We start from the raw sequence: 26,286 nt of genomic DNA on the forward strand, positions 1-26,286 counted from the left end.
CCTAGCAAAGTCCTCAGGGCAGGCAGGAGACCAGAAAGTGACTTCAGCAAGATATGTTTAGACTTTGCCTGACTCAGAGACTGCCAGAAAGCAGATCCTTTATATAGGCCATGGGGTGTGGCTCCATGACTCAGCACTTATCCAGGCCTGCCCCTCTCTTCCTTCTGACGCCGCCGCCTATCAATTCTTCTGAAGCGAGGGTCACTCCAATCGGCAGCTGTTGGTAATAAACCTTCCTCAGGCTCACATGCTGTGGAGGAGGGGGAGGGGTCTAGTTGCTCCGTTTGCCTGGGCATGGAGCCAGAGCTGGGGGCTGGAGATACTTGCTCTTCTTCAGCCTGTCTGGGCATGGAGCCAGGGCTGGGGCCGGGAGATGCCCCCTCCTCAGCCTGTCTGGGCATGGAGCCACGGCTGGGGCCGGGAGGCATGCTAGGACATTCTTTAGCGTTCGGAAGCAGATAAGCAGACCCCGGCTGTGGTGGTGAGATCGGACGAGACACAACACATGCGGGGGCCTGCACACGCATGAGCGGAGTGCATTCTTGGGGAGTGCATTGCATTTTGGGGGTTCGGATGCATGCGCGTGCCTTCGCACACGTGTGTGCGTGCTTTGGGCACTCGGTCAAGAAAAGGTTAGCCATCACTGAACTAGAAGGAACTTTACTGGTTAACTTCTGAAAATGATGCAGAGTCTGAAATAGAGGGATGACTTCCACTTGTAAAATGTCTCTTTTTTCTGGTTAATTAACAGGTAGATCTCATTAGTTAGCAACTAACTTAGTAACATTACCACAGTGGTCTCTTAATGAGATGCCTGTGACATGAGGAAGGGGGAAGAACATTGTATAATATTTGCTTTTAAAATATGTCTGGGTGCATGTGTTGTGTGAGAAAGAAAGGCAGAGAAATGCCCATTTATGTATGAGTCAAAACGATTAGGTTCAATGCATGTAACTGTAAAATGTAAAACAGACTTTTCAGACAATTAAATTAATCACGTTACAGCTGGCCTTCATGCTACTGAAATACTACCTCATACAGCCATAATTTAGCACCATCATGATAACATGTCCCAAGGAGGTTAAGTTGGCAAGATATCAAGCAACTGTCAATGCACACCAGGGACAGCACCATTTATAATATACCATAATTTCAATACAAACCTCAATGGAACCTTATGTGGCAGCTTACCTCCAAATAGTGCTATTTACTGTTAAAGTTGCCAAGTTAAGATTCTTCTGCAACTCAACTCAGCTAAATGCAACTCAACAACTTAACTCAGCTGCAGCCCCAATTCAAATGACATTGTCGTAATCTATAGCTAGACATAGCTAAATATGTTTATAAGTTCTGTTCCTCCTTTTATAACTCATCACATTGTGTTTTTCCTTTTTACTTCACGGTAGTTTGGCCAGCACACTGCACAGCTTCTTACCAAAAATACCCCACTTATCCCTACCTTTACATGGATAGTTATCGTCTTGCCACTCCTTTCTATCCCCAATCAAAAGAACAGAAGAAATAATCATATAACAAATCAGACCATTGGTTCCTCGTCTTCAATACTGCTTAGGCAAGAAGTAGTTACACTGTATCTCAAACATAACCACCTTACTCAACATAGTAGATGGCCATGGACAACAGAATGTAAATTATAACAATATTTGGAAGGCCAGAGAGACTCTAACTTACTTTCAGACAGGGCTCTATTCCTGCCTTGCCAGGAAGTAAGAGGAAGTTCCACACAAAATAACTGCTCTAGCATTGTCTCCCTCTCCTCATTTTCTCCTTTATATTCACACACTAGAATTATTTCGTCATTTTCTTTTCCTGCCAGGAAGCCATCAGAATTGACATTTGGTCTTCAATACTTTCATACTTAAGCGTATCTCCGGTTCGATCAATCTTTAATTATTAGGTTAATCTCATAAGCGGAAACCATAAACATGATTTACGGAGATGAGACCACATGAGTAGGATTCAGATGACAGGACTAAGTTGCCTTCCCTTAGATTTTGCAGAGCCAAATTCATTTGTATGAACTTTGTGCTTCGCATTTGATTACTCACAATTTATAATGCAAAGGCTATAGAACGACAGACCTCTCGCCCTCACTCAATCCATTAAACTGCCATACAATAATAATAACAACTTATTAAAGTTATTATTTAAATTATAAACACTGATGAAAATAGTGAATAAGCAAATTAAATATTTTACCATAAACTAATATAGATACATTATTGCTAGGTTGGTACACTTGGGTCCAAGGTCTTCTACTAACCATACTTAAATTATTTAAAGTTCCATGAATTCTGCCCCTTTTTCTAATCAGAATACAGTATTCACATCAGCCAGTCAGGCAAAAAATCTAAAATACAAATGATTTAAACTAACAATATCCATGAGATTACAGCATACGTAAGACTTTAAGAAGAGCATCCTACAACATTCTTTGCAGATCTGTGGCTTTCTGTGGCTCAGACAATCAAATGACAAATGAAATAGCTGAACAATCATCTGAAAGGCAAGCTTTGACGCAACTTGACAAAAACCATCTTGGAGGCTGTTTTATATTCTAGAGTCTAAACCTTGTTTCACCAGTTTTGACATCTATGGACATCAATATGCCTGCCATCATCTTCCTTCGTGTCTGCTGAACTCCCTGACCAAGTAATTTTTTTTTAATGGAAATAAACATGTTGCAAATGAAAGCAACAATCTCAGTACCTAAACTGTATATCCAACAATGACTGCTGGTGCTACACAGATCTTAGAAGCATTCTTTGTAAATAAAAATAGTAGCTGGATGGAAGCTAGTGTCTTATCTGAAGATGCACCCACTTGCCCAGATAAAAGACAAGGTCAGCTGAAGTTTTGGGAACATGCTAGGATGGATGTTAGATGTATTGTGTGGAACACTTTTACCAATTTGCCTTCTGGAAATGGGTGTTTTGAGACTGGCTATGTCCACCATGGCAAACATTTAAAGAGAGCCCATTACATCACTTCAAAATTCCAAATACAGGCATAAGTCTAAACTTATAAAACAACCTTGCTGCTCATGTCTGCCTGTCACAAATTTGATAGATAGCATACCTCCTTGATGATCTGAGGAGTTCACTTCTTCACATGTATGGCTCTGACTCTTGCAATTTAAAAATCCCAATATAAAACCCAGTTCACACCAACCATCTGCTCCATATGATGGAAAGCACCTCCCAACTGCTCCAGTTGTGTGAGCTGTCAGCTCTGGTGCTCAATCTATTTCCAGCAGAGTAGAAAACCAGGTGACTATGGAGGAAACCGTAGGCACTGACTTTCATTGTCTATAATGAGGAAAGACCCCTTGCAATGTAACTGTAGTACTTACGGGTAAAATGGTTTGAAGTGGAAGGGTTGACACTATCCCCACTCTCAGCGCTTTCGCTGCTAGAGATGTCATCATCTGATTCCCGCACGGAAGAACAGGGTGAGGAGCCATCAACTTCTTCAAACTTCCTCTTTAAAATTCCACTCATAGCTGCACTACTGTCACATGTACCTGCAATAGGAAGAGACACAATGAAAGCCAAGGAACTTTTGGCTGAAGACTAAGCAATTAAGATCTTGAGATTTATCCTCGATGAATTAATTGTCAGTAGCATTAAGGTATGTGGACCAAGGACGCTTACTATGCTTCCCTCCTCTCTCCTTTTATTTTATTTTTTTAAAAACCCTAAGCACTAATATTTGGACCAAGAAAACTTACTGCAATTTTCCCTCCTTTCAATTGAAAAAAATGTAAACTCTGACTACTGAAATAATTGCTGTAAAAGCTATATTTTAAACATATATCTAAATTAAAATACCTCATGCCATTCACATGGCGGTTCACTAAGAGTAGTTTCATCAGTGAATCAATGTTGATGTTTGTGTGTGTTATGTCCCAATAGTTTAAATTTGAAACGCTTTGGTTTGAGTTCCGATCATTTTTTTTTTCATTTACAAAGGAGGCTTTGTTGATTATTTCAAAGAGTTCAAAGGTTCTGAAATGAAATACTTCTGAATTATCAAAACAGCCTATTGCAGTGTAGAAAAGAAAGAGCTGCATTCTTGTTGTTCAGTTAGTCCTTGACTTATAACAGTTCATTTCGTGACCATTATAAGTTACAATGGCACTGAAAAAAGTGACTTATGACAATTTTTCATACTTTTCATACTGGCCGTTGCAGCATCCCCATGGTCATGTGATTTACATTTGGATATTTGACAACTGGTTCAAATTTATGACGGTTGCAATGTCCTGGGGTCATGTTTTTTGCAACCTTCTGACAAGCAGTCAATGGGGAAGCCTGATTCACTTAACAATTGTGTTAGTAATTTAACAATTGCAGTGATTCACTTAACAGCTGTGGCAAGAAACATTGTAAAATGGGGAAAAATTCACTTAATAAATGTTTCACTTAGCAATATAAATTCTGGGCTCAGTTGTGGTTGTAGGTTGAGGAGTACCTACACTCTGGGGTTTTTTTTCATAAAAGAAAAAAAACCACATTCTGTCACAATGGGAGGCAATTAATTTAATTCTGTTTAATAGGGTTGTAAAATATTCCAGATTTTCTCAATATTGGAAAGAGCCAGTTTTGGGAACTGAAACCCAACTGAGTAGTGAACATTCATGTCAGATTTCTCACTAAATTCCAAGCCTTCTTTCAGACTTTAGAGGAGCAAAATATCATCCTCCCGAGACTGATTCAGTTCCATGCAATTGTTTCTCTCGTGTGGTTAAAATACTCTCTCTCTCTGTGTGTGTACATACATACATTTTATATATATTTTATACACACACACAACAAAACTGCAATATGGAAATTATTTTTTAAAATGCTTTAACTTAAAATCTTGACAATGCTTTAGCAAACATTCCTAATATTTTCATTCAGAATATTTTAAATTCTCTTAAGATAGGGGTGTCAAACTTGATTTCATTGAGGGCTGTATTAGGGTTGTGTTTGACTTCAAGGGGATATGGCCATGGGGTGTGGCCAGCTCGACGTCACTCATGTCAGGGGTGCCTGTGGCGGCCCGAGCACTCTGCTGGAGAAAACAGGCTCCTGAGCTCCATTTTTGGCTGCAACGGCCTCCTGCAACCCTCTGCCAGTGAAAACAGAGCTCGGTAGTGCCCTCTTCACTGGCAGAGGATTGCAGGAGGCCGTTGCAGCCAAAAATGGAGCTCAGGAGTCCCTTTTTGCTGGCAAAAATGCCACAGGCTGGTCCTTCACTTTTTCCAGGGCAGCTCCATGGGCCAGATCTAAGCACCCTACGGGCTGGATCCGGCCCCCTGGCCTTGAGTTTGACACCCCTGCTCAAAGAGCAATTAAGCATCTGTTTTGACTTTGCTTTCTTTTGTGTTTCATTTTTGGAAGAGACTTGTATTATCAGAAGGGGCAGGCAATTTTAATGATTGTTCCCTGCCACTCTTTCTGCACTGTATCTCTGGCCTCATCTCTCCCCCACCCCACCCTCTCTCTCTGCAGAAATTTATGGCAGTAAATTTGCTCTCCTGCTCTACATTTCCCAGCCCACATTTCTCTGTGTTTACACATTACTGTGTTCATTGTGGGAAGCTGACCTTCTACTTGTGATGAATTAAACTACAGTTCTTGCTATCTGGGTTGGTACCTCTATGTTTAGAAGTAAAACAGTTATAAATATTCATGAAATTGTCTTTTTTTTTTTCAATCCAGTGAGAAACAATCAAATCAATCTGTTCATGCCATAGGCACCAAACATGTCTCGAAAGGCAACTGCAGGTTTTTTCCCCAAGGTCAAATCAAATCAAATCAGTGACAGAACAGGAATTTGAATTCAATAATTGCTGAGGGAGTAAGGAACAATAAAAAAAATGCTGAAGAGGGCAGAGGCTAGTGCGTATTATCTTTGTTGTTGTTGTTGTTGTTGTTTGATGGAGATGATCAAACAGCCGCTTGGGGGAAAAAAACCTTGTGAGTAACAGCGAATACTACAGTACAAAGGCAAGTCATTTTCAGAAATAAAAAACCCTCATTCATGAATGAATATTTTCGGCAAGGGAATGCCTCTTATTCAGCCTTAACGATTCCGATAGAACCCCGTTTTATAAAAGCCACTTCTGCTTTATTGATTTATTGTCATTGCTATGAACCCCTTTTTATGCCTTCCAGCATGCAGGTTTGGGAATCCCTTGCTCCATTCCCTTACTTTGCTTGTCCCAATTATATAGCCTTACCCATGATGCTCCTGCATGTATGCTCAATATTATACTCCACAGGCAAAGTCTGAGGACAAAAGTGAAAAATGAGCCCCATCAATTGCAGGTAACATTATGATGTCACAAGAAGATGGCTCAGGTCATAACTGGGTGAGCATATTTATTCTCAAGCAGGAGCTTTTCCATTCTTACATCCATTTCAATTAAACCATTTATAAACAATGTGACTATGAAAGCAAAGTAATAATACTTTTTTCTGAGAGAAGAATCCTTGACTACTACCTCATCTGAACTTGGAAACTAAGGTGCCTGTTTCTGGGGTTAGGTTTATTCAGGGTTAGGTTTATTCAGTGGCAATTTGACTACACTTAAAGTGGCTTAAACGTTGCATAAACATGCAGTAATGTGCCAGATGAAAATAGATTGCCACACAAATTTTATTTTACTTGTCTATATAATTTTTCCTGGGGGAAAATCCTCTGCTATATGGTGAAGACTGAAATTTTGAACAAATAATAATGTCCAATAAAACTAAGATCTTTCTTAATTTACTCACATAGAAAGTTGAAATCAGCCTGCCCCCAAGAGCCAAGAAAGACATGAGGAGTTACTTCTGAGTAGTTTCTTTTATTGTTCCTTACCTGTGGACAGAATCTTGCCAAAGTAAAGGAACTATTTGCACAACTATGGATATGCTCTGGGAATTGTTAGAGAGGAGACTCTTACTATGTTTCCTCAAATATATATATATATATATAACAAATATATATATATTTGTTTTCTGAGGTTTTCGCGGGTGTTTGTATGTAGATCTTTGGTTATTCGGGTTTTCTCCCGCGTAAAATTGGAAGTGTCTTGGCGACGTTTCGACGAAGTCTCATTCGTCATCTTCAGGCTTCAGCTTCGTGCTTCTGGGAGCAATGTGTGACTGCAGCTGTTTCTTCTTTTGTTGGATATATATATCCAACAAAAAAGGCACCGGGTCTTATTTTCGGGGGGGGGGGATGTTGTCCACTGAATCACCTCACTTGCTCATGTCACCCCCAGCCTCTTTTTCGCTATCAGAGGCCTTCAGGAACTTCTTCATCCAGCAAGGCCAGCAAGACTTTCCTGAAGGCTTCTGTAGCCAATAACAGAGCTCTGAATTGATCTGGAGTTTTGTTATCAGCTACTGAGGCCTTCAGGAAACAAAAGAAATGGGCTGCAAAAGAAATGGGCTGAGGTGTGCGAGGTCTGGCTGCAACTGTCTGAAGCTAAGTAGTAGGGCAGCTCCAACCCCCACCATCCCCACCCTAGCTTAATTTTTATTTGTGCACCCTGGAGTGGGCGGGGTCTTAATTAGGGCTTATTTTGGGGGTAGGGCTTATATTGGGCACACTGTAAAAATCAAGCTAGGACTTACTTTCTGAGTAGGTTGTATTTTCGGGAAAACACAGTAATTCTCTTTTTTGCAGCTAAACTATCTAAACCTTGCTGCTTGTTTGCCATCTGGAATGCAGCCCCTCCCTCCTGGGAATAAAGACTACATTCCACCACAATCGATCAGTCCTCAAAACCTATATTCCATAGGTATTTGAAAGGCATTAAAACCACAGAAAAGACAGTAACAAAATGGAGCACACTGTTACTAGCGCAGGAGACTTTCTGCACATCGACCATTCATAATCAAAATGTTATGGGCAATGTGCAAAGTAGAAGTAAATTAGGGATGATGTACAGGAAGCGTATAGACAACATGCAGCCTAAGTAACATCTAGATTCTTTAGTTGTTTGAGAATGAAATAAAAATGATAGTGCCTTAAAATAGGCATTCATGGTCATGTATTCAAAAGTAAGAACTGCAAATAGTAGCACCTTCGCTGATGTTCAGAGCTGGATACAGGAATTGCTATATTTTTGTTACAGGTAGACAAGGGAGAAATGGACTTAATGAAAATTCTATGCTATGTCCAAGTGAGTTTTCCCTAGATCCCTCCCCTCTTTATATTTAGAAGAGAAGAGAAACTGTGAACTAGCTAGCCAGCTAGCTCTCAGGAACAGTCTATAGACCAGCTGCTTGCTAGCAGTTTGATTTAATGATACCTACAGAGAGCCTGGCTGTATGTAGAGGATCTTGAAGTTGTAAAAGGACTAGTGAGTTCCCAGCAGAACATCCTTAGAAACCAGCCATCTGTGCCATCATCTTGTCAGGCAGCCTACTGTACAGATATCCTTCACTTTATATTCAGTGAGTTCATCCACAAGCCCAGAAAAAAGGATTAAATTGGCCATGTTAGATTAATGATTATAAGCAAACGCAGTCTCTCCTTCCAAAACAGCCAAAAAACCACCACCCCCAATAATTAATTATAGAGAGCAGGTGAAATATCTTAAAAATTAAAGGATCCCAGCCCTAAAATCTCCATAACAAAGAAACAAACTGGATGATGAACCCATTCAGAGTTCCAAATTTTGGGACTGCACATTATGCTTTTCTTTTCATTGCCTTCAGTTTCAAAATGCTAGTGGATCAAGCCTTCCACTGACCATATGTATAAGCAGGATAGTTTGCTTTTTATAGCTTTTATAGTTAACCTCAAGCATTTTGAATTGTATCTGGAAATGAACTGGTAGCAACTACATTCTTGGCACTGCTTTGCATTCAAAGTTAATCCAGATGGTTCTGTAAGGTAATTTTACCCAGAATGCAATACATAGATCACAATGTCCTTAAATTGCATATTTGACCATGACCAGATCAGCTTCCTCAGAAAAAAATAAGGAAATCAGTATTCACTTCCATAGAGGTAAAATATAACCGGTGGATTGCTGGAAAGATAAAAAACTGTTTGGGCATGATATGATAAGAGCCATATCTTGGCTGGTTAGAATGGTTAGAATGCAATATTGCAGGCTAATTCTGCCGACTGCCAGCAGTTCAATTCTCACTGGTTCAAGGTTGACTCAGCTTTCCATCATTCTGAGGTCGGTAAAATAAGGATTCTGTAAACCACATGGAGAGAGCAATTAAGTAGTATGGGGCAGTATGTAAGTCTACGTGCTATTGCTATTGTTATATCTGCAGATTCTTGTCTTTCTCTTACAAACTCATATGATCTAATAAACTACACAGAAGGCAAAATTCCATGCTGTTGCCAAAAAACTGCATGAATATGTCTGTGCCATCATAGAAATATTATCTTTATCATATATGTCAATAAATATGAATATAATTGTTATACCACAATCCAAATTATTGTCTGGACCACGGTTGGAACGGCCATGTTTCCACATGAAAAATTGTTACTGTACTTGATACGGGATGTCAGGCTTCTAATTTAAAGAAAGCAATGCAATATGGCAAAATTGCAGCTATTTTAATACATTGTGTATAAATCATGAGTGGCCAATTCATTACTAACATGAATGCGCAATTTATGTGGATAACATCTTCCCGCATATCTATTAGGTGGCATTGAACTCTGTTGTGACTGAGTGAAATAAGTGTTCTCTCCTCTACCTCTCTCTCCTCTCTTTCTCCTCTCTTCCTCCTCCTCCTCCTTCTTCCCCCCTCCCTCTACCCCCCCCCTCTCTCTCTCTCTCTCTCTCTCTCGTTCATGACTGAATTTTAAGTCTTCTATATTTGAATTCTAACAATACTGGGTTTTGTCAGGTATGGAAGATCAAATCACACATGAAAATCCAATTAAACTGATTTATTGCTATTCAGCCTATGCACAGGAATATTCTAAACTAACAATTAGCACCTGTTAGGCATTAGATATGGGTCAATGGAATTCAAGGAGGCATGGACTTAATTTCCTTGTGGCTATGTATATATTCTAGGCTGATCCCTCTTTTAATTCCATCCCCAGATTCTGCTACTCCTTCCCCTATAGTTGCCTCATAAATATAATAACTATAACTATAACTGTAGGTAACATTTTCATTTTATTTCTGATGATGAATGTTCTGTAATAACGAATTTGGAATAATCTAATCCTTTCCAGTCAAATATTGAGAGGAAATCTTCATGTAGTAAATTATAAACAGAAGGATGAGAGACGAGAGGACATTTTAAAGTCATTAGCTGCTTTATATCTGGATTTCAGAGAATTAAAAGAATTCTTCATTATCCTATTACAGCATATTCAGTATTACTATTAGCATTATTAGCTGCTAAAATTCTACAGAAAAAAAGTGAAAAGATTATTTTGTTAGTTCATCTTTTGTTCTGGTATTTTGCAGAAGGTATAAAATATATTATAAGCTGAGGATGCTCTACGTTAAACACTAGATGAGCACTGTCATTTAAAAATCCATTTCACATTTAAAAGATAAGAGCTCAAAAATCTATTCATCCATGTAATAGTCAATACCATCCAGGAACATCAAAACCCGGTAGATCCAAATCAAAACATGGCATGGAAGTTTTAAAATATAGGATTCTGTGTCTAGGGCTAAAATTATTTGTAAGAGGAAAAGCAATGTTTTTGACTGCATTTTTCTTCTGACATTACATATTTATTTATTTGTAAAATGTATTTGCTGCCTCTCTTACCACAGGGTAATTCTGGGTGGCTTACAATCTTAAAAAGATAAAAACTATACAAAACCTAAAAGACATAAATAAAATATTGTAAAGATCCAAATACTGAGCCTCAATTAAGCGATGGTGAGGGAAGGAAGAAGACGGAGGGGGATAATGGGATCTGTTAAACAATCAACACATATATACTATTTGGATTATTATATATTGATAATATCTAAAACCATTATTTTTATTATCAGCAATGATTACTTTGAAAAACAGTAACAATCGTAAAGTTTGTTTAAATTAAAATCTCTGCTTGCTTCATCTTTTCTAGCACCTGTTTCCTTTCACAACATTTGCTGTTCCAAATTCTGTACTCAGCAATCCACTGGGAGTCCACAGTGGCCAGGATTTCATCCAAGTGATGAAATGCCTATTGTGAACATCGTGACACAAGCTCCATCTCATATGTGCATGCAATAAAGCACAAAACAGCACAGAATTGCATTGCAATGTGATTGCACATTTTATCACTGGTCTTCCTCACCCTCATCACCATCATCTATAGATCATTATGGCAAGGCAATGCTTCCCTGTAGAGGCGTAACACTCAAGATTCCTTGTGCATAAGTCAAGGTGGCCTTCCAAATCAATATCCACAAACCTCAATCCACAGTCAAGCATTAAACACTACTTTGACCATGAACCCTAGTATTCTTTCTGACTTCCTGCAAATATAAAAACATATCCTCCTGATAGAATGGAGTGGTGCTGAGGGATACAATGGGACAGGTAAACTATGAGGAGAGAGTGACAGAGAGAAGAAACATTTTACTGTGATTTATAAAGGTAAAGGATAATTTTTTTCCCCTGTCTAGTTATTTCCAACTCTAGGGGACAGTGTTCATCTTAGTTTCTTAGCCAAGGGAGCCAGTCTTGTCCAAAGACATTTTCCATGGTGCGTTATACACCAAGGCGCATGGAATGCTGTTATCTTCCTACCAAATAGTACCTATTTATCTACTCGCATTTGCATGCTTTCGAACTGCTAGATGGGTAGGAGCTGGGGCAAGTAACAGGAGCTCAACCCGTCACGCAGCACTCAGGTCTTAAACCCAGGCAACCTGATAAGCTCGGTGTCTTTAACCACTGAGTCATAATGCACCTGTGATTCATAGCACAGTACAGCACAGCACAGACAAAAAAAGACAAAGAAGTGTTCACACGTCAAGGCTGCACCTGAATGAATTAAATTTCCAGACTTCCGTTGGCTTTTCTAAGCTCAGACTTTTTAAAGAATTGCTTTCTCCTTTGTTTTTCCAAGGCCCTGCCAATCAATCAGTATCGCTATTAATATATCCCCTATATTAACATTTATTAGTTTAAAGAAGCATGCAGATATGAGCTTCCCCAGGGATGGTAAAATTATTTATGTAAAATTATTCAACAAAGGATGGCAGTGAGGGATGATGACAGGGTCAGAAATCCTCTGCTCAGACTACTGCAAGGAGACACAGGCTGCTTTTCAGGTTACACTCAGGAGGGAGGAGTGCTTAAATACAGGCTTTTTTCCTATTTTGCACACGTACTATTATGCAACTTCAGGTTGGTCCGCATTAAGCACTTATAATGGCAACCACTGGAGCTGAACACCATTCCAAAATTTTCAGCTTCCTTATTTGCAAGGCTGCCTCTCTAAACACTTCACCGCTTGAAAGGTAGAGCAAAATGCAGTCTCGCGTCAGAACGTGATGAGACTGCCAACTGATTCTACTTCACATTTGCTAGCGGCTTCCATCATTCCTGGGAGCCACCCCGTTCATTTAAGAGATACAAGACAGACACATGTCATTCAACTATTAATGGAAGGAACGCTAGGACGAACAACTGAGAGCTCGGCTTCCGGCCTTCATTCTTTGCTGTCTGAGGTGGCTACCTTAATTCAACTAACTACAGGACTGGTTCTACCCTGTTGCACCCTGGTGCAGGGGTCTCCAACCTTGACAACTTTACGACTTGTGGACTTCAACTCCCAGAATTCCTCAATGGCTGAGGAATTCTGGGAGTTGAAGTCCACAATTCGTAAAGTTGTCAAGGTTGGAGACCCCTGCCCTGGTGGACCAGCAACCATCTGGTATGTTTTCTAAATAGCAGAATGATGCTCATTTACAAAACAGACATTACAAGCACCTTCTATTCAACTCTATATTTTAAGAAATATTGTTTGATTTCTAACACTTATATGTTCATTTACAGTTCAATTATGTCAATAATTTTAGCTTACTTGCAATCATATATGTTAAATATGTTGAAACAAAACCTCTTTAATAACTTAATGAAGTCTTATATTTAGCAGCTTCTCAAATAAAGAGGTATTTAATAGGCATTATTCCTGGGCAACTTATAGCCATCATTGGATGTTATTTGACCAATGGGAAAATTAAAACAAGACCCAGAAATAAAGCAAAACCCTAAGATATTTGTAAACAGGAATGAACTGAATTTGGTGAGCTAAAGGACTGAGAAGTTATCCCGACATGTTCCCACAAAGTTGAACTGAATAGTTTAAATTAATATTGTATCTGGTAAAAGTCTATTAGTACTGGAAAATTTGACCTTCGCTGTCTGTTTCCCTTCCAGTTTATCTGAAGTTTCCCATTATGCTCAACTCTGTTTTACTCTAAATCTTTACCCAGTAGAAAAATTAATTGCAATGAGAAAAACATTTTATATAATAATTATATGTTGCAACTTCCTGGTAGAACACCAACATTTTATGTACAATTCCTCAAGCTCCCACCAACCTTTACTGGACCCTTTATTACAACAGGATAAATCTATAATAGTGCTGGAAGATAGCTTGGCCTTGAGACTGAATTAACTGCATACACTCCAAAATCTTAAGGCAGCATCAAATATGGCAGCAGGAGTCATCTTCAATGTTCCTTCATAATTGAAAATGCCTTTCAGGCTAAGATATGTCAGATTCTCCAGAGGAGTATCTGAAACAGGATGTTTTTTCAATGACCAATTGACATAGGAATTTCTACGGTATGTATTTATACCTGGATCCAACGAAGAACTATCATGGAATACAACTGGTTTATTTAATCATCTCCTCATGACTGACAACTAATTCTTCAATTTGATTACATTACAACTCCATCTTCTCTGAATCTGAGCACCCATGTTCATTTGAAAATTTGATCTCTTTTGATTCCCAGTGGTGCAGATCCTTATCCAGAGTCATGGATTATGATAATTATACTGATAGTTCTGAAAACTTAGGGGCTTTTCCTAATATTAATTACTTGGTAAAGCAGGTGCCTCAGACAGCAGAAACTAAAGAGCACAGATAATAAATAGCCATTCCCCTGCTCCTAAACTGGCTCTTTACTGGATAACAAAGCAGAGACTATTTCATAATATAACCTGAACCACCTAGATTAACTTGCCAATTCAGAATTTTTTTGTGCACATAGGGGACAAGGCAGTAAATTGTATAGTGCCTAATTTTTTTTATTCTATTTTTTTGTTGTTGTTTACATTTATATCCCGCCCTTCTCCGAAGACTCAGGGCGGCTTACAGTGTATAAGGCAATAGTCTCATTCTATTTGTATATTTTTTACAAAGTCAATTTATTGGCCCCCCAACAATCTGGGTCCTCATTTTACCTACCTTATAAAGGGTGGAAGGCCGAGTCAACCTTGGGCCGGGCTTGAACCTGCAGTAATTGCAGGCTTCTGTGTTCTAATAACAGGCTTCTTAACAGCCTGAGCTATCACGGCCCCTATTGAATCATATCTGATTTTCAGAAAATACCCAGACAAGATACAAAATACAAAAAAAAAAAAAAAAAAGACAAAATACAACAAAATACCTTATGCCACCAGACTTGAAATCCTGGGTTTAGAAAATTTAGAACTACGCCGCCTTCGACATGACCTGACTTTAACTCATAGGATCATCTATTACAATGTCCTTCCTGTCGAAGACTACTTCAGCTTCAATCGCAACAATACACGAGCACGCAATAGATTTAATGTTAACCACTCCAATCTTGACTGCAGAAAATATGACTTCAGTAACAGAGTTGTTAATACTTGGAATATACTACCTGACTCTGTGGTCTCTTCCCAAAATCCCCAAAGCTTCAACCAAAAACTGTCTACTATTGACCTCCCCCCATTCCTAAGAGGTCTGTAAGGGGCGTGCATAACAGCACCAGCGTGCCTACCGTTCTGTCCTATTGGTTCTTTTCATTATATCCAATTAATATAGTTATTACCTATTTATGCTTATATATATGCTTATATATTGTATAGTTATTTCATGCTTATGCTTATATATACTGTGTGACAAAATAAATAAATAAAAATAAATAAGTCCATGTAGTTTTCTTGGCAGAGTTTTTCAGGAGTAGTGTACCATTGCTTCTTTCTCAGGGCTGAGAAAAAGGGATTGGCCCAAAGTCAACCAGCTGGCTTTGTGCCCTAGATGGGACTAGAACTCACTGCCTCCCAATTTCCAGCCTAATGCCTTAACCACTACACCAAACTGGCTCTCATGTCTGGTTATATTGAGAAAAGAAGGGTTATATTGAGAAAAGAAGGGAAATTATTACGTTTTTTGTTCTATTTTACTTATTTATAGAGTTCCATTTTTTTTAAAAAAAATGGAGCAAATCAACAAAACAAAAACAAAATGGTTAAGAATATAAAAATATCATGGAACATACATTAAAAGCCAAAATTTTTTAAAAATGATTTAAAAAATTAATATAAAAAATTATCAACATAATTAATAGACTGCAGCTATATTCAGTTAGGGTCAGCAAAACAAATGTCAGAATATTACAATCAGGTTAAATTGCAAGGACAGTATATAGTGGCTAACAAAAAAGGAAATTATTATTTTGTTGATAAATAATGGTTCTATATCTTAGAACCAATCAGGGTTCCCAGATATCTTTAAAAAACTAAGCCACCTATACAAGAAATGCTAAACAACCTTTATGAAATATATGTATTTCCTCACCCCGTTTTAGTATCATCCTTATAATGTAATTTGCCTCTGCTCTATAATTGAGTTTGAGCAAATACAAAGAGTGACAGCCGACAAACAGCAAACAAATCTCTTTTTCCAGAGACCTGTCTTGATCTCCAAAGAGATTACACCTGTCTCATGAACTACATGCAGCCATCTGCTCCCTCCTTGGGAAGAAAAGTCTTCAAAAGATCTGGCTCCTCGAAGTATCTATTGAGAGCAGAGTGTTGTTATTGTCAGCAAATAAATGTGTCCCTGAATCAGAATGAATCTTTTCATTTTACCCGGATAGCCTATTGCATTCATTTGGCAACTAGATGAACATTAAAAGGAAAGGCAGAATTAATATTGCAATCTGTTTTGCATTAGCCATTCTTCCCCATTTCGCCAAATATCTTGCAACTTTTCCCTTATGGATTCTACAAGAAATCTGTGGAAATCTGTGGAAACCTGCATATCTTTTAGTCATTTTTCTACCGCAGCCTATCATCCGCTCCCACAACCCCTACGCTTTTGAGTCTGCTTCTTAATATGATACAGGGATAGCAACAACATCTAGCTTTTGTAGTGTAATGCTCCTCTTCTAACAGTAGGACCACTTTAGTATGCTTTTATTATGAGAATTTAACAAGCTAATATATATTTTAGGCTGAAATCTACAATCTTTCTTTTACATACATACATACATACATACATACATACATACATACATACATACATACATACATACATATATATATATATATATATATATATATATATATATAGCTAATTAAATAAGTACTACCGGTAGCTATGCAGAGGCTTGCCTTTTGTGATTTTAATTCAAGATTTTTTCCCCTTTAAAATTGTTTTCTTATCATCTAGGCCAGAAGATTCAAAACTGGTGGAGTCATAATTTCATGAATCTATGACCTTGTAAATATTTCACACATCTCTTCCTCATTCTATATGCATGTTTACTGAAAACACAGGGCAACTATTTCTGGATACTAAAGTTGATTCTAACAATAGGTCACAAAAAACTTGTTTGAACTGCTAGGACAATGGCCTTTAAAGACTTTCAATCAAGATCTTCTATGATGTTAGAGATTAAATTATTGGATTAGGTCTGGAAATACTCAAATTCAAGTCTATTCTGAGCCTCAAGAAATTACTGGGTGACTTGAGCCAACCTATCACACAGCATTGTTAAGATAAAATGAAAAGGGATTTCATGACAATCACTCTGAGCACCTGGACAAAAGGGAGAATATAATTTTACTCAACAATAGTCAGGAAATTGAGGTATTCTTCCCAGATCAAATATGAAATAAAATTCATAATTTCGCTGGCTTACAAATTACTGCAAAAATCACAGCTACACTTTCTAGGCTGCAAAACTCCATATATCCACTAGATGGCAGCAAACTTGGGCAACCTTTGATATTTGTATTATCGACTGGTGCTCCAGATTTCTCATCACAGATATAGGGTAAGTTTAACAAAAATATAAAATGTAAATGAGAAATCACAGTTTAGCAGCAAAATCCATACACTGAATTATTTAATATATAGGTATTTTTACTTCTGTTTTAAATGCAGCTGATTTAACCAATTATTACCTCCTGTATTCAAACATATCAAACATATGTAAATATGTTTGTGGATTTCTTGGAAAATTACAGAATACATAGTTTTAGAACCAGCTTCTGTACACAATACTAACAGCTGTTCCATATAACAGGTGTAACAGATTTTAAAGGACCCAATGCAGGTTCATGGAGATTGCATTATAGGTGGGATCACTTTACAAGCCCAAATATCCTAGCAGGATATTTCAGAGACAAGGAAAATTCCAGATTGGAAAGAGGAAGAGAAACCAGGTCGTTGGCTTAGAGAAATCTTCTAGCATGAATGGCCCAATCTACTTCACTTTCTTGATTCCAAAAGCATCTTGCAAATCAAACCTACATTTCACAGCTGGTTCTCCTGCGTACAAAAATAGCAGCACTGATGCCTCTCAGAGTTTCACTACAGAGATTAGAGCCAGTTAAACACAAGAAGGTGAAGTACAGAGAAAATGTTTCTGAAGAAAAGACTGGATGAAATATGGGCTTCTACCAGCTCCCCAGACTCACATAAACTAAAGTTTCCCTTGTTGAAAATGTTAAGAACCGCAATCATCATCAGAATGGGTATGGCTATCTTTCTTTTATCCCTCTAGGCATGAGTGCTGTCTGAATTACCAGATAAAACCAGACTATATCTTTTATAGTAGTGTACTCAGAATTCAAACTGAGAAGCAATTTACCACACTAGATAAAACATATTTATTTGTAAGAAATCATATGGAATAGAAAAGGTAACAGGAAAAATAAATTCCTTCATCTAATTAACAAATAACAATTTCTTTTTTGCCCCGTGGTTGTGCAAAGATGGAACTATCTGCTTTATTGATCCATTTGCTGAAACTTCTTGTTCCTATCCTTCCAGTTTCCAAGATGGCTATGGTTTAAGATCAGCACCAATCTGGAGTTAACCCAAACTGGCATTAAAAAAAAAACCAAAAGAGGGAAGATATATTGGAAACATCCTCCAATCCTCCTTCCTTGTTTTCAAAAATTGAACATCAGGAATTGAGTAAACTGTTCAGGTGGTCCTTGACTGAAGACCAGAATTGAGCCCAAAACTTCTGTTGCTAAGTGAGACATTTGTTAAGTGAGGTTTTTCCCCATTTTACAACTTTTCTTGCCAGAGTTGTTAAGTGAATCACTGCAGTTAATAAATTGAGTGGCCTGGTTGTTAAGTGAATCTGGCTTCCCCATTGACTTTGCTTGTCAGAAAGGTTGCAAAAGGTGACCCCATGGTCCTAGGACACAGCAAAGGTCATAATTACAAACCAGTCACCTAGCATCTGAGTTTTGATCACATGATCATGAGGATGCTACAAAGGTCGTAACTGTAAAAACGGTCGTAAGTCACATGTTTCAGTGCCATTGTAACTTTGAACGGTCACTAACTGAACTGTTGTAAGTCGAGGACTACCTGTATCTATTCCCTCCCTCTTGATATAGTCAGATCGTCTTACAGAAACAGGATTCAATGCAGAAATCATGAAAAAGCCAATCATAAAAACGTATTCTGAGATTACTGCTCCTAATTGCAATGAAGCTTTCCTGGGATTAAACATAAATTAATCCTTTTGTTAGGAGAGGCAGGAACTGGGAATACTATTGAAATATGGTGGATCATTTGCAATTCAAAGTCATGGAGTCCCTTGCTGACCTCCTTAATGATTGGCGGATCAATGCGATTTGCTTGCCAGGAAAAAAGACATCAGTTTTTGGCTGCTAATAGGTGCACGAAAATAGCATCTGCAGAGGAGTCCCTGTGAAACAGAAGGAAGCTACCTTGCTTCCCTCTTACCCTCAATGTCTACAAACTCTTGGTTACCCATTCCTAATGGCTCTATGAAACCAGTCATCAGCCCATATCAGGTCTAGAAGGAACGGATGGGTCCACATTATGATCAAGATCCCTGAATTCCCACCACCGTTACCTGTGATACTCAACAATACAGAGCAGAATTGCTAGGGAAGGATAGTGTGCAATATGTTTGAGTCCGAATGTATATGTAGTGTATTCACAAGGGTACCTATATATGTGTAACACATGTGTCATCCTTGGCATGTAACCAAGCAACTAAAGAGCCCTTGACGCCAGAAAACTTGTCCAACCCCTGCTAAAATCTTTTTGAGACTCTAATTATTAGCTAAACATTAACTAGACTAGATGAAAGTGTAGGAAGTCTGCCAGTTTTTGTCACTTGGATGGCAGGCAGGAAAAAGAAAGATCCATTTAGTGAATGGAAAATTAGCTTTATTGACTTTCGAAATGATTTTTTTTCCAGTTTAAAATGGAGGCACTAATGTACAGCTAATCATTATAAGTGGGGTTCATCACATACCCTTTAGAGGCTTTGACTGTTATTTATGTGGGGGTGAATGGATATTCATGAAAAACATGAAAAAGAGGGTAGAAATCTGTACCAAATGGCTACTAAACTTTAAAAATGGATTTGTACGTTCCTAAGTTATCAGTCTTTGTCATACTAATTTCCTTTCCCCTAGACTGGATGTCTTTATTTATGGTCTCAAACCAGTAAACATAAGTACTTGTACAAGGTTTAAAATAAAGAGAATCCAATGAAGAGACAATGAATAATAAGGAAAGGACATTCTCCTACAATATTCTAACAATTTTATCCACCATTCCCGTGCTTTTCAATTCTTCTTTTATAGTCTCCAACAGCATGGTTATCAAAATGGGTAATGGAATGCTAAGCATTCTCTATATAGTACTTTGCAAAATTATTATATAATTCTCATATTTGATTCAAAACATAAATTTTCTAGAGACATAGTCCTTGTTAGCCCCTTTCCCCAGAGAAGTTCCAATGGAAATAATGTGAATAACTTCCTATGTAAATGACTTGGAATATTTCAGGCAATTTGCCTGAACTATTTCTCTGAAGTTATAACTGCATCATACTACTACTTTCAACTGTATGGAAAGGCTCAGGATGCAAATGTAATCACCCAGTAAGACTAGATAGTCTATAATTGAATGTTGTTTATTTATATCTCTATTCTTTATCTCAAAACAATTTGCCACAAGGAATACAATTAATGTATAATCTAATCTACAGCACATCATGGTACCTCTACAGATAACTACACTGTATCCCAGAATTTGCAAATCTGTTCAAAACATTTGGTAGATGACTACTGACAGCTGATCAAATTTTTAGTACAAATATTTGGCTCCTATTATAAAGGGTTGCATAAAGGTATCGTTACTTTAATTATATTCTGGATTTCTAGTTCCAATTTCTGATCTCTGATTTTGAGGGATGAATATAGGAGTTACTCCATGAATCTCAGCAAATTAGTTTTTATGGAAGTAAAAACTTTCAATAGACAAATAACTTATGCACTTCTAAATTATTCTTGTGAACCCATCATAGTATTTTTAAATATTTTCAGATTCAATGGAAGACTTTAATGCTGAAATATTCTCAGTGAGATTTAATTTTTTACTAGAAGATATTGACGATTTTGAATTTCTACATTTTTATCTTTATTTTTACATCACATACTCAGAGTGCTATTAAATATATTGAAGTAATATGAAAAGGTATATCAATGCCAAAAGAACAACCTAAATGCATAATTTCAATAATATGCCAGTTAAAATACTTTTATATTTTTTTAAAAAAAAACCTACTTAATCAGAGCAACATACAATACCACAAAGAAGGGAGAACAAATTTTTACTCCTAGTTTCCCTATTTCAATGCTGTGATGTGACAAACATTGAAAACGCTTTTGAGATTATTAGAAAGTGTCAATGCCAAACAGAAATGTAACAATAAGAGACTGATTTATGTATTACTCTCAATTATTACTTAAGATTGTAACCATGCAAAAAGCTAGAACAAAGCTTACAAAGTAACCCGATTCGTTCTGGATGCTGCTGGGTTTTCATTTTAAAAAGGATAATGTGGATAATACAAGGTTACACAGTTAGCCTGCAAGAACAGAAATGAATCTGAACGGGTTTGTATAGTTCACGTGTACATTTTACCTCTTACAATAGAAGCGGACAGGTGACCGCTCCTGTAAAAACCTGTCCACGATGCAGTTTACATACTAATATTCAAACACATTTCAACGGAGTTTACATCTCAAGCCCAATGCTGCACGGGAAGGCTTGCAAGGCGCAGGCGACAATCTGTACCAAAGTCAGCTCCGACGCACTCCTATATTAATGTCTGTTGATCTTTTTTTTAAAAAAATAAAAAAAATCCACTGCTTCCTCCATAAGCCACCCATCCCGCCTCTCCAAACGCAGCGCCAACCCTTTCATCATTACACGTTTAAAACCTTCCTGTGACATTTGGCAAAAGGAAAAAGAAAGCCACCCACTAAGAGAAGACCGAAGAAAAAAACTCAGCCTCCCCGTTGCAAAGAACTAACCGCGCGGCTGCAATTCGCAAAAAAAAAAAAGGAACCGTGCGTCGACTGGAATAAGGACACACGGCACACACACACACAAATATGTATAGACCACCCTGCATTTTCTGCAACCAAGCACAGTCGGTCCCTGGCACCTCATACCTATGATAAGAGTCCTGCTCCGTCTTGCTGCACGCTCTTCCCACAATAGGAAACAACACCGCGTCGTACTCACTGCAGCAGCCTGGGTGTATTCTCCCCCCCCTCCTTCTCTTCACACCCCCCCCAACTCAACTCTCACAGCCTCCCACTAGCTGGGTGACCTTTGAACTGGTTTCTCCTCTCCTCGCTGTCCCTCTGCAGGCAAAGCTGCTCTGCCCGTCTTTATTTGCATAAGGCTGGCGAAGGCCTGTCAGCCGCGCCGGGCGAGGGAGTTGGGAGGGGGGGGGGAGGAGGAGGAGGAGGAGGAGAAGAAAAGCCGAGGCGCGCTACGATTTCCTTCGGAATCCGCGGATCTCCCGCGAGGCGAAGGAGCCGCAGGCCCCGCAGGGGCGGGAAAGGCCCGCGGACTCCCCGCAGTCCAACAACCTACCCCAACTCGGGTTTCTCGTGGGCGGTTGCCAAGGTGACCATCCAACTAAGTCAAACCTTCTATTCACACATCCAGGGAGAGCCAGAGATGCGCGGGGGCGGAGGTGGGGGGCGCTAGCCGCCTCGAACCCTCGGTCTGGGGCTGGTGTAAATGCAAAGCAGCTAAGCTAAGAGTCTTTTTTTCCAAAGGAACCTCGTTTCGTTTTCAAAAACCGCCTTTGCCTTTTGTAGGATCCCCTGGCATGAGCCGGAGGGCTTGAGGGAAGGAGTTGAAAGAGGTCTCTAAACGAAAAGGAAAACGCGTGTCTCTTTATTTTCACGTTCAGGGAATACAGACCTTAATAACACAGCAAACCTTCTGTGAACCTGCGTGGTATGCAACAGGATGCCCGGGAGAGGAAGAAGGACCAAATGTGTTTCTGATTAATAGTGTCAAATGTTGCATTTGGAGTTGGGTGCTTTATTTTTATTTTTTTGTGGGGTGGGGGTGGGGGGGGAGGTAATAAGGTTGTTGATTCCCTGCTTTCTCCCATTTTGCTTCTGGCAAAAAATATCAGCCCTGTTCAAAGATTCTGCTCATCTACCTACCATAGCAGATACTAAAAATTAACCATTTTTCGTCCATCAAAATTGGAAATGATATTCAGAAGAGACCAGGTGCCTGAGTCTTTAATCTGCTGAACTTTCAATGATACATACATACATACATATATAAAAAGCTAAAACACAGATGTGTGTGTGTGTGATTAAGCAGAAGAAAAATTTGAAGGAGAAAATAGATATGGGGGTTCTTTTGAAAGGCCTCTGGGATGTGTTGAATACAGTTTCATTATCTCAATGTATCTTATCTTTCCATCATCTCTTGTGAAATATTTCACAAAAGATGGGTGTTTTAGAAAAATTCTGGGCCACCTAATTAACATTCCAGGGTATTCCATTTCTCATGTAAAACAGAAACAAAAAAAAAAGAACATCCACTCATTGAAACCACATGGCACCCACTCAAAATAATGAGGCTGACAAGACACTAGCATGTTAAAATAATTGGGTATTTCAGATTGGCTACGGATCACTGTTAAAAGATTTATTATAATGAAGAATTGTAGATTTGTAATTGTCCTGGCCGCAGGAGTGTTTTATGTTTTTTTAATATTCCCCCTATTAAGTCATTGCTACACTTACCACAATTTATTTGGCTAGCAGTTCAACTCCAAAAAGCCACACCTTGCTGAATTCAGAAAATGCTAACAGCTCATAATGCTACAAACCCAAATCCCGAATTACAGTCCAAACATTCACATCCCCGAATAATTGGAAAAAGATTTTTAAAAGAGAGGGAGAGAGGAGAGAGAGAGAGAGACTGACCTGTTCAAGTGGTTGCGTTTCCAATCCATGCACTTTTTGGCTAATAATTATGCACCCCAATGAGCTGTCATGTTGCAAGGGCGTGACGTGTTACCTGCTCTCCTGGTTCCAGTGGAATCTTCTTAAATTTCCCAGTCTGGCGTTTTATTGCTGGTACCATATGCTTTATTGTTCAGCGACAAGAGCTACCGCTTTGCACAAAGCCTCATTAGCTAGTGCTTGCCTCCCAGCTTCAGCCTCTCTGACGCTGCTGGTCTGATCACATGGGAGTTTTGCCTGATAAATCGGGGCCATACAACTGAATCCCCTACTCTCTTCCCCCCCTCCTCTAATCAGCTAAGGTCTTCTAGGAGGAAAGAACAACAAATGATACAGCTGCTGGAAGACATTTAAAGCCTCACAAATGAGGGAAATTCTTTCCCAACGACTGTCCCTGCCCATTTCAACCCCCCTTCACAACATCCCTTACAAAGCACAGATTCATTAGAGATTTGAGAATGTGATTAATGCTTGCTTTGTGAAGACTAATGACCGTATCACACAGTATACTATCTTTATGCCAGAGGAAATCTCCAATTGTTTTTGCTATTCAGGAAGAGAAAATCAGGTGCCTGACCAATGAACTTCTTACGGTACACATTTAAGTTGCTGATATTGGAAAAAGATTCAGGATGCAGCCTTTTCTCAGAAGTAACCAGAAGGACTTAATGCTGCGTAAACATAATTAGAAAAAAACATTAAGGGAAACCTTATTTCCTTTCCCCACTTTTTTTGTTATGGTAATTCTTTGGATGAACTAAATCCCAGTACTCAACTTTACAAAAAATATTAAAAGTAAAATTTGATTTGCTTATCTAGCAGTCATACATCAATAAGTATTTTCCTACTGTATATATGAATGATAGAAATGAAGGTTCTGTAAGATTTTTAAGATTCAGAAGTAAAGGAGTATCTTCTTTTACCTTATGATATATTTGTTACTTGTTTGGAAGACCATAACTGATAAACACTCCTCAGAAGGAAATGTGGCAGAGAAACTTTGGAAATAGACATCATCTTGAGGAAAATAAAAAAAAACCATGTAATCAGAGAAAATCCAAAACCCCCAATTCTTTACAGTACTTAGGGGAATTATAAATATCAACATGCTGCCAACACAATGTACTTTCCTATCTGCCAAATTGGATTGGTTTGTCTTCAGTTATTTAGAATAACTGAAAATAATTGTATTTTAAAAGCAGATAAAAGACCTATGCTTATGTCATTTACTTATTAACGTTCTGAAAAAACTTTTCTTGTACCTTTCAATGGTTTACCTATTAGCATAAATAATTGACAGCATATTGCTGATTATGTATATAAGCAAGCTTTTGTAAGTGTACTTGATAGAAAGGATGCTACTGACCTCAATTCATTCAAGATTGGACTTTAATAAAGGTGGCTATTAGAAATGCAGTTTTGAAGTCCATCATGGCACAACTCCATCATAGTTAACTGAATTATGTGAGCAGGCTGCCATGAGGTAAATAAACTTATACTAAGGATTGTGTTCATGTTTAGATTATAAATATGTAAAAGACTATCATTAAAAAAGATTCTCCCTTTTAGTAATTATATGTCACAAAATGTCTTACTAAATCCGATCTGAGAAAATAACTGAGTTCCCTAATTCTCTAAGTAACAGAAGAAAATCAATCTGTTGACAAATTTCCTCTAGATTCAAATTCTAATTAGCATTTATTTTATACTTCTTTTATTTTAGTTACTAATTGGTTTAATTTCTACCCTACTGATGAATATATACAGTACCATGACTCTGAGCAGCTGGTTCATGGTGAATGTCTATAAGGGCAGAGATTAATGAAGCTTTCTATATTAATGAAGAAAACTAAGATACATTTTACTTGTTTATGAAGATCTTCTTTAGCTGCCATTAATATTTTTAAACATGGATGATGTCATTAGATATTAGATACAGAAGTAGCTGCAAAACAAATGTGTAGCCATGGAGAAAGATGCGAAAAATGAGAATGGGAAGTGAACATATCGTCTCAGCATCCTGGGTAAAAAAGAATTGAGTATTAGATGGGTGGATGGATAGGTAGGTAGGTCCCTCAAGTAACTTAATAAAACTTAAGTTCTAATATAAGTTTTCTATTTATAAAAGTTTAAGTTTTAAATCAAGAAAACTTAAATGAGCTAGCAATGAAGGAAAATGTATACAGTGCTATGGTACAACTTACATAGGATCATCATTCTTGTCAGACAAGCCCTTCCCTAGTTCACATGAAGATAAACAGAAAGATAGGGAAGTACATTCAGACGTGCAAGATGCTGTTTATTTACTTGTTTGGTTCCCCCTCCCCATCCAACCCTTATTACTTTATACGTAACTCCGGGAAGTGAAGACCTTACATAATGCTCATTCCTGCTCCTGTTTTCCTCACAACAACCACCATGTGAGGTGGATTCAGCTGAGAGGGGCATGCCCAAAGTCACCCAGCTAGCTTTTATGCCTAAAGCAGGACTAGAACTCCCA

The 26,286-nt window shown here is 38.2% G+C and overlaps 1 protein-coding gene across 5 annotated transcripts in view; it reads right to left on the reverse strand.

Moving 5' to 3' along the window:
- Nucleotides 1-24,099, reverse strand: part of CSRNP3 (cysteine and serine rich nuclear protein 3) — a 57,508-nt gene extending 33,409 nt beyond the window's left edge. For 2 of the 5 annotated variants that reach the window (XR_009156154.1, XM_058191466.1), the window contains exons 1-2: nt 8,319-8,517; nt 3,374-3,544 (exon numbers count right to left, since the gene is read on the reverse strand). Coding sequence is in view for 4 of the 5 variants with exons in the window: in XM_058191466.1 (XP_058047449.1) it covers nt 3,374-3,544; nt 8,319-8,385 (238 nt within the window). In the remaining variant the exon portion in view is untranslated. Of the gene's footprint in view, nt 1-3,373; nt 3,545-8,318; nt 8,518-21,953; nt 22,031-23,747 lie in introns of those variants that run through there. The other 3 variants (XM_058191495.1, XM_058191479.1, XM_058191488.1) reach the window with 3 other exon arrangements.
- Between the last annotated feature and the right edge of the window lie 2,187 nt (nt 24,100-26,286).

The sequence above is a fragment of the Ahaetulla prasina genome, chromosome 1 (genome assembly GCF_028640845.1).
Source record: "Ahaetulla prasina isolate Xishuangbanna chromosome 1, ASM2864084v1, whole genome shotgun sequence".
NCBI classification, from domain to species: Eukaryota; Metazoa; Chordata; class Lepidosauria; order Squamata; family Colubridae; genus Ahaetulla; species Ahaetulla prasina.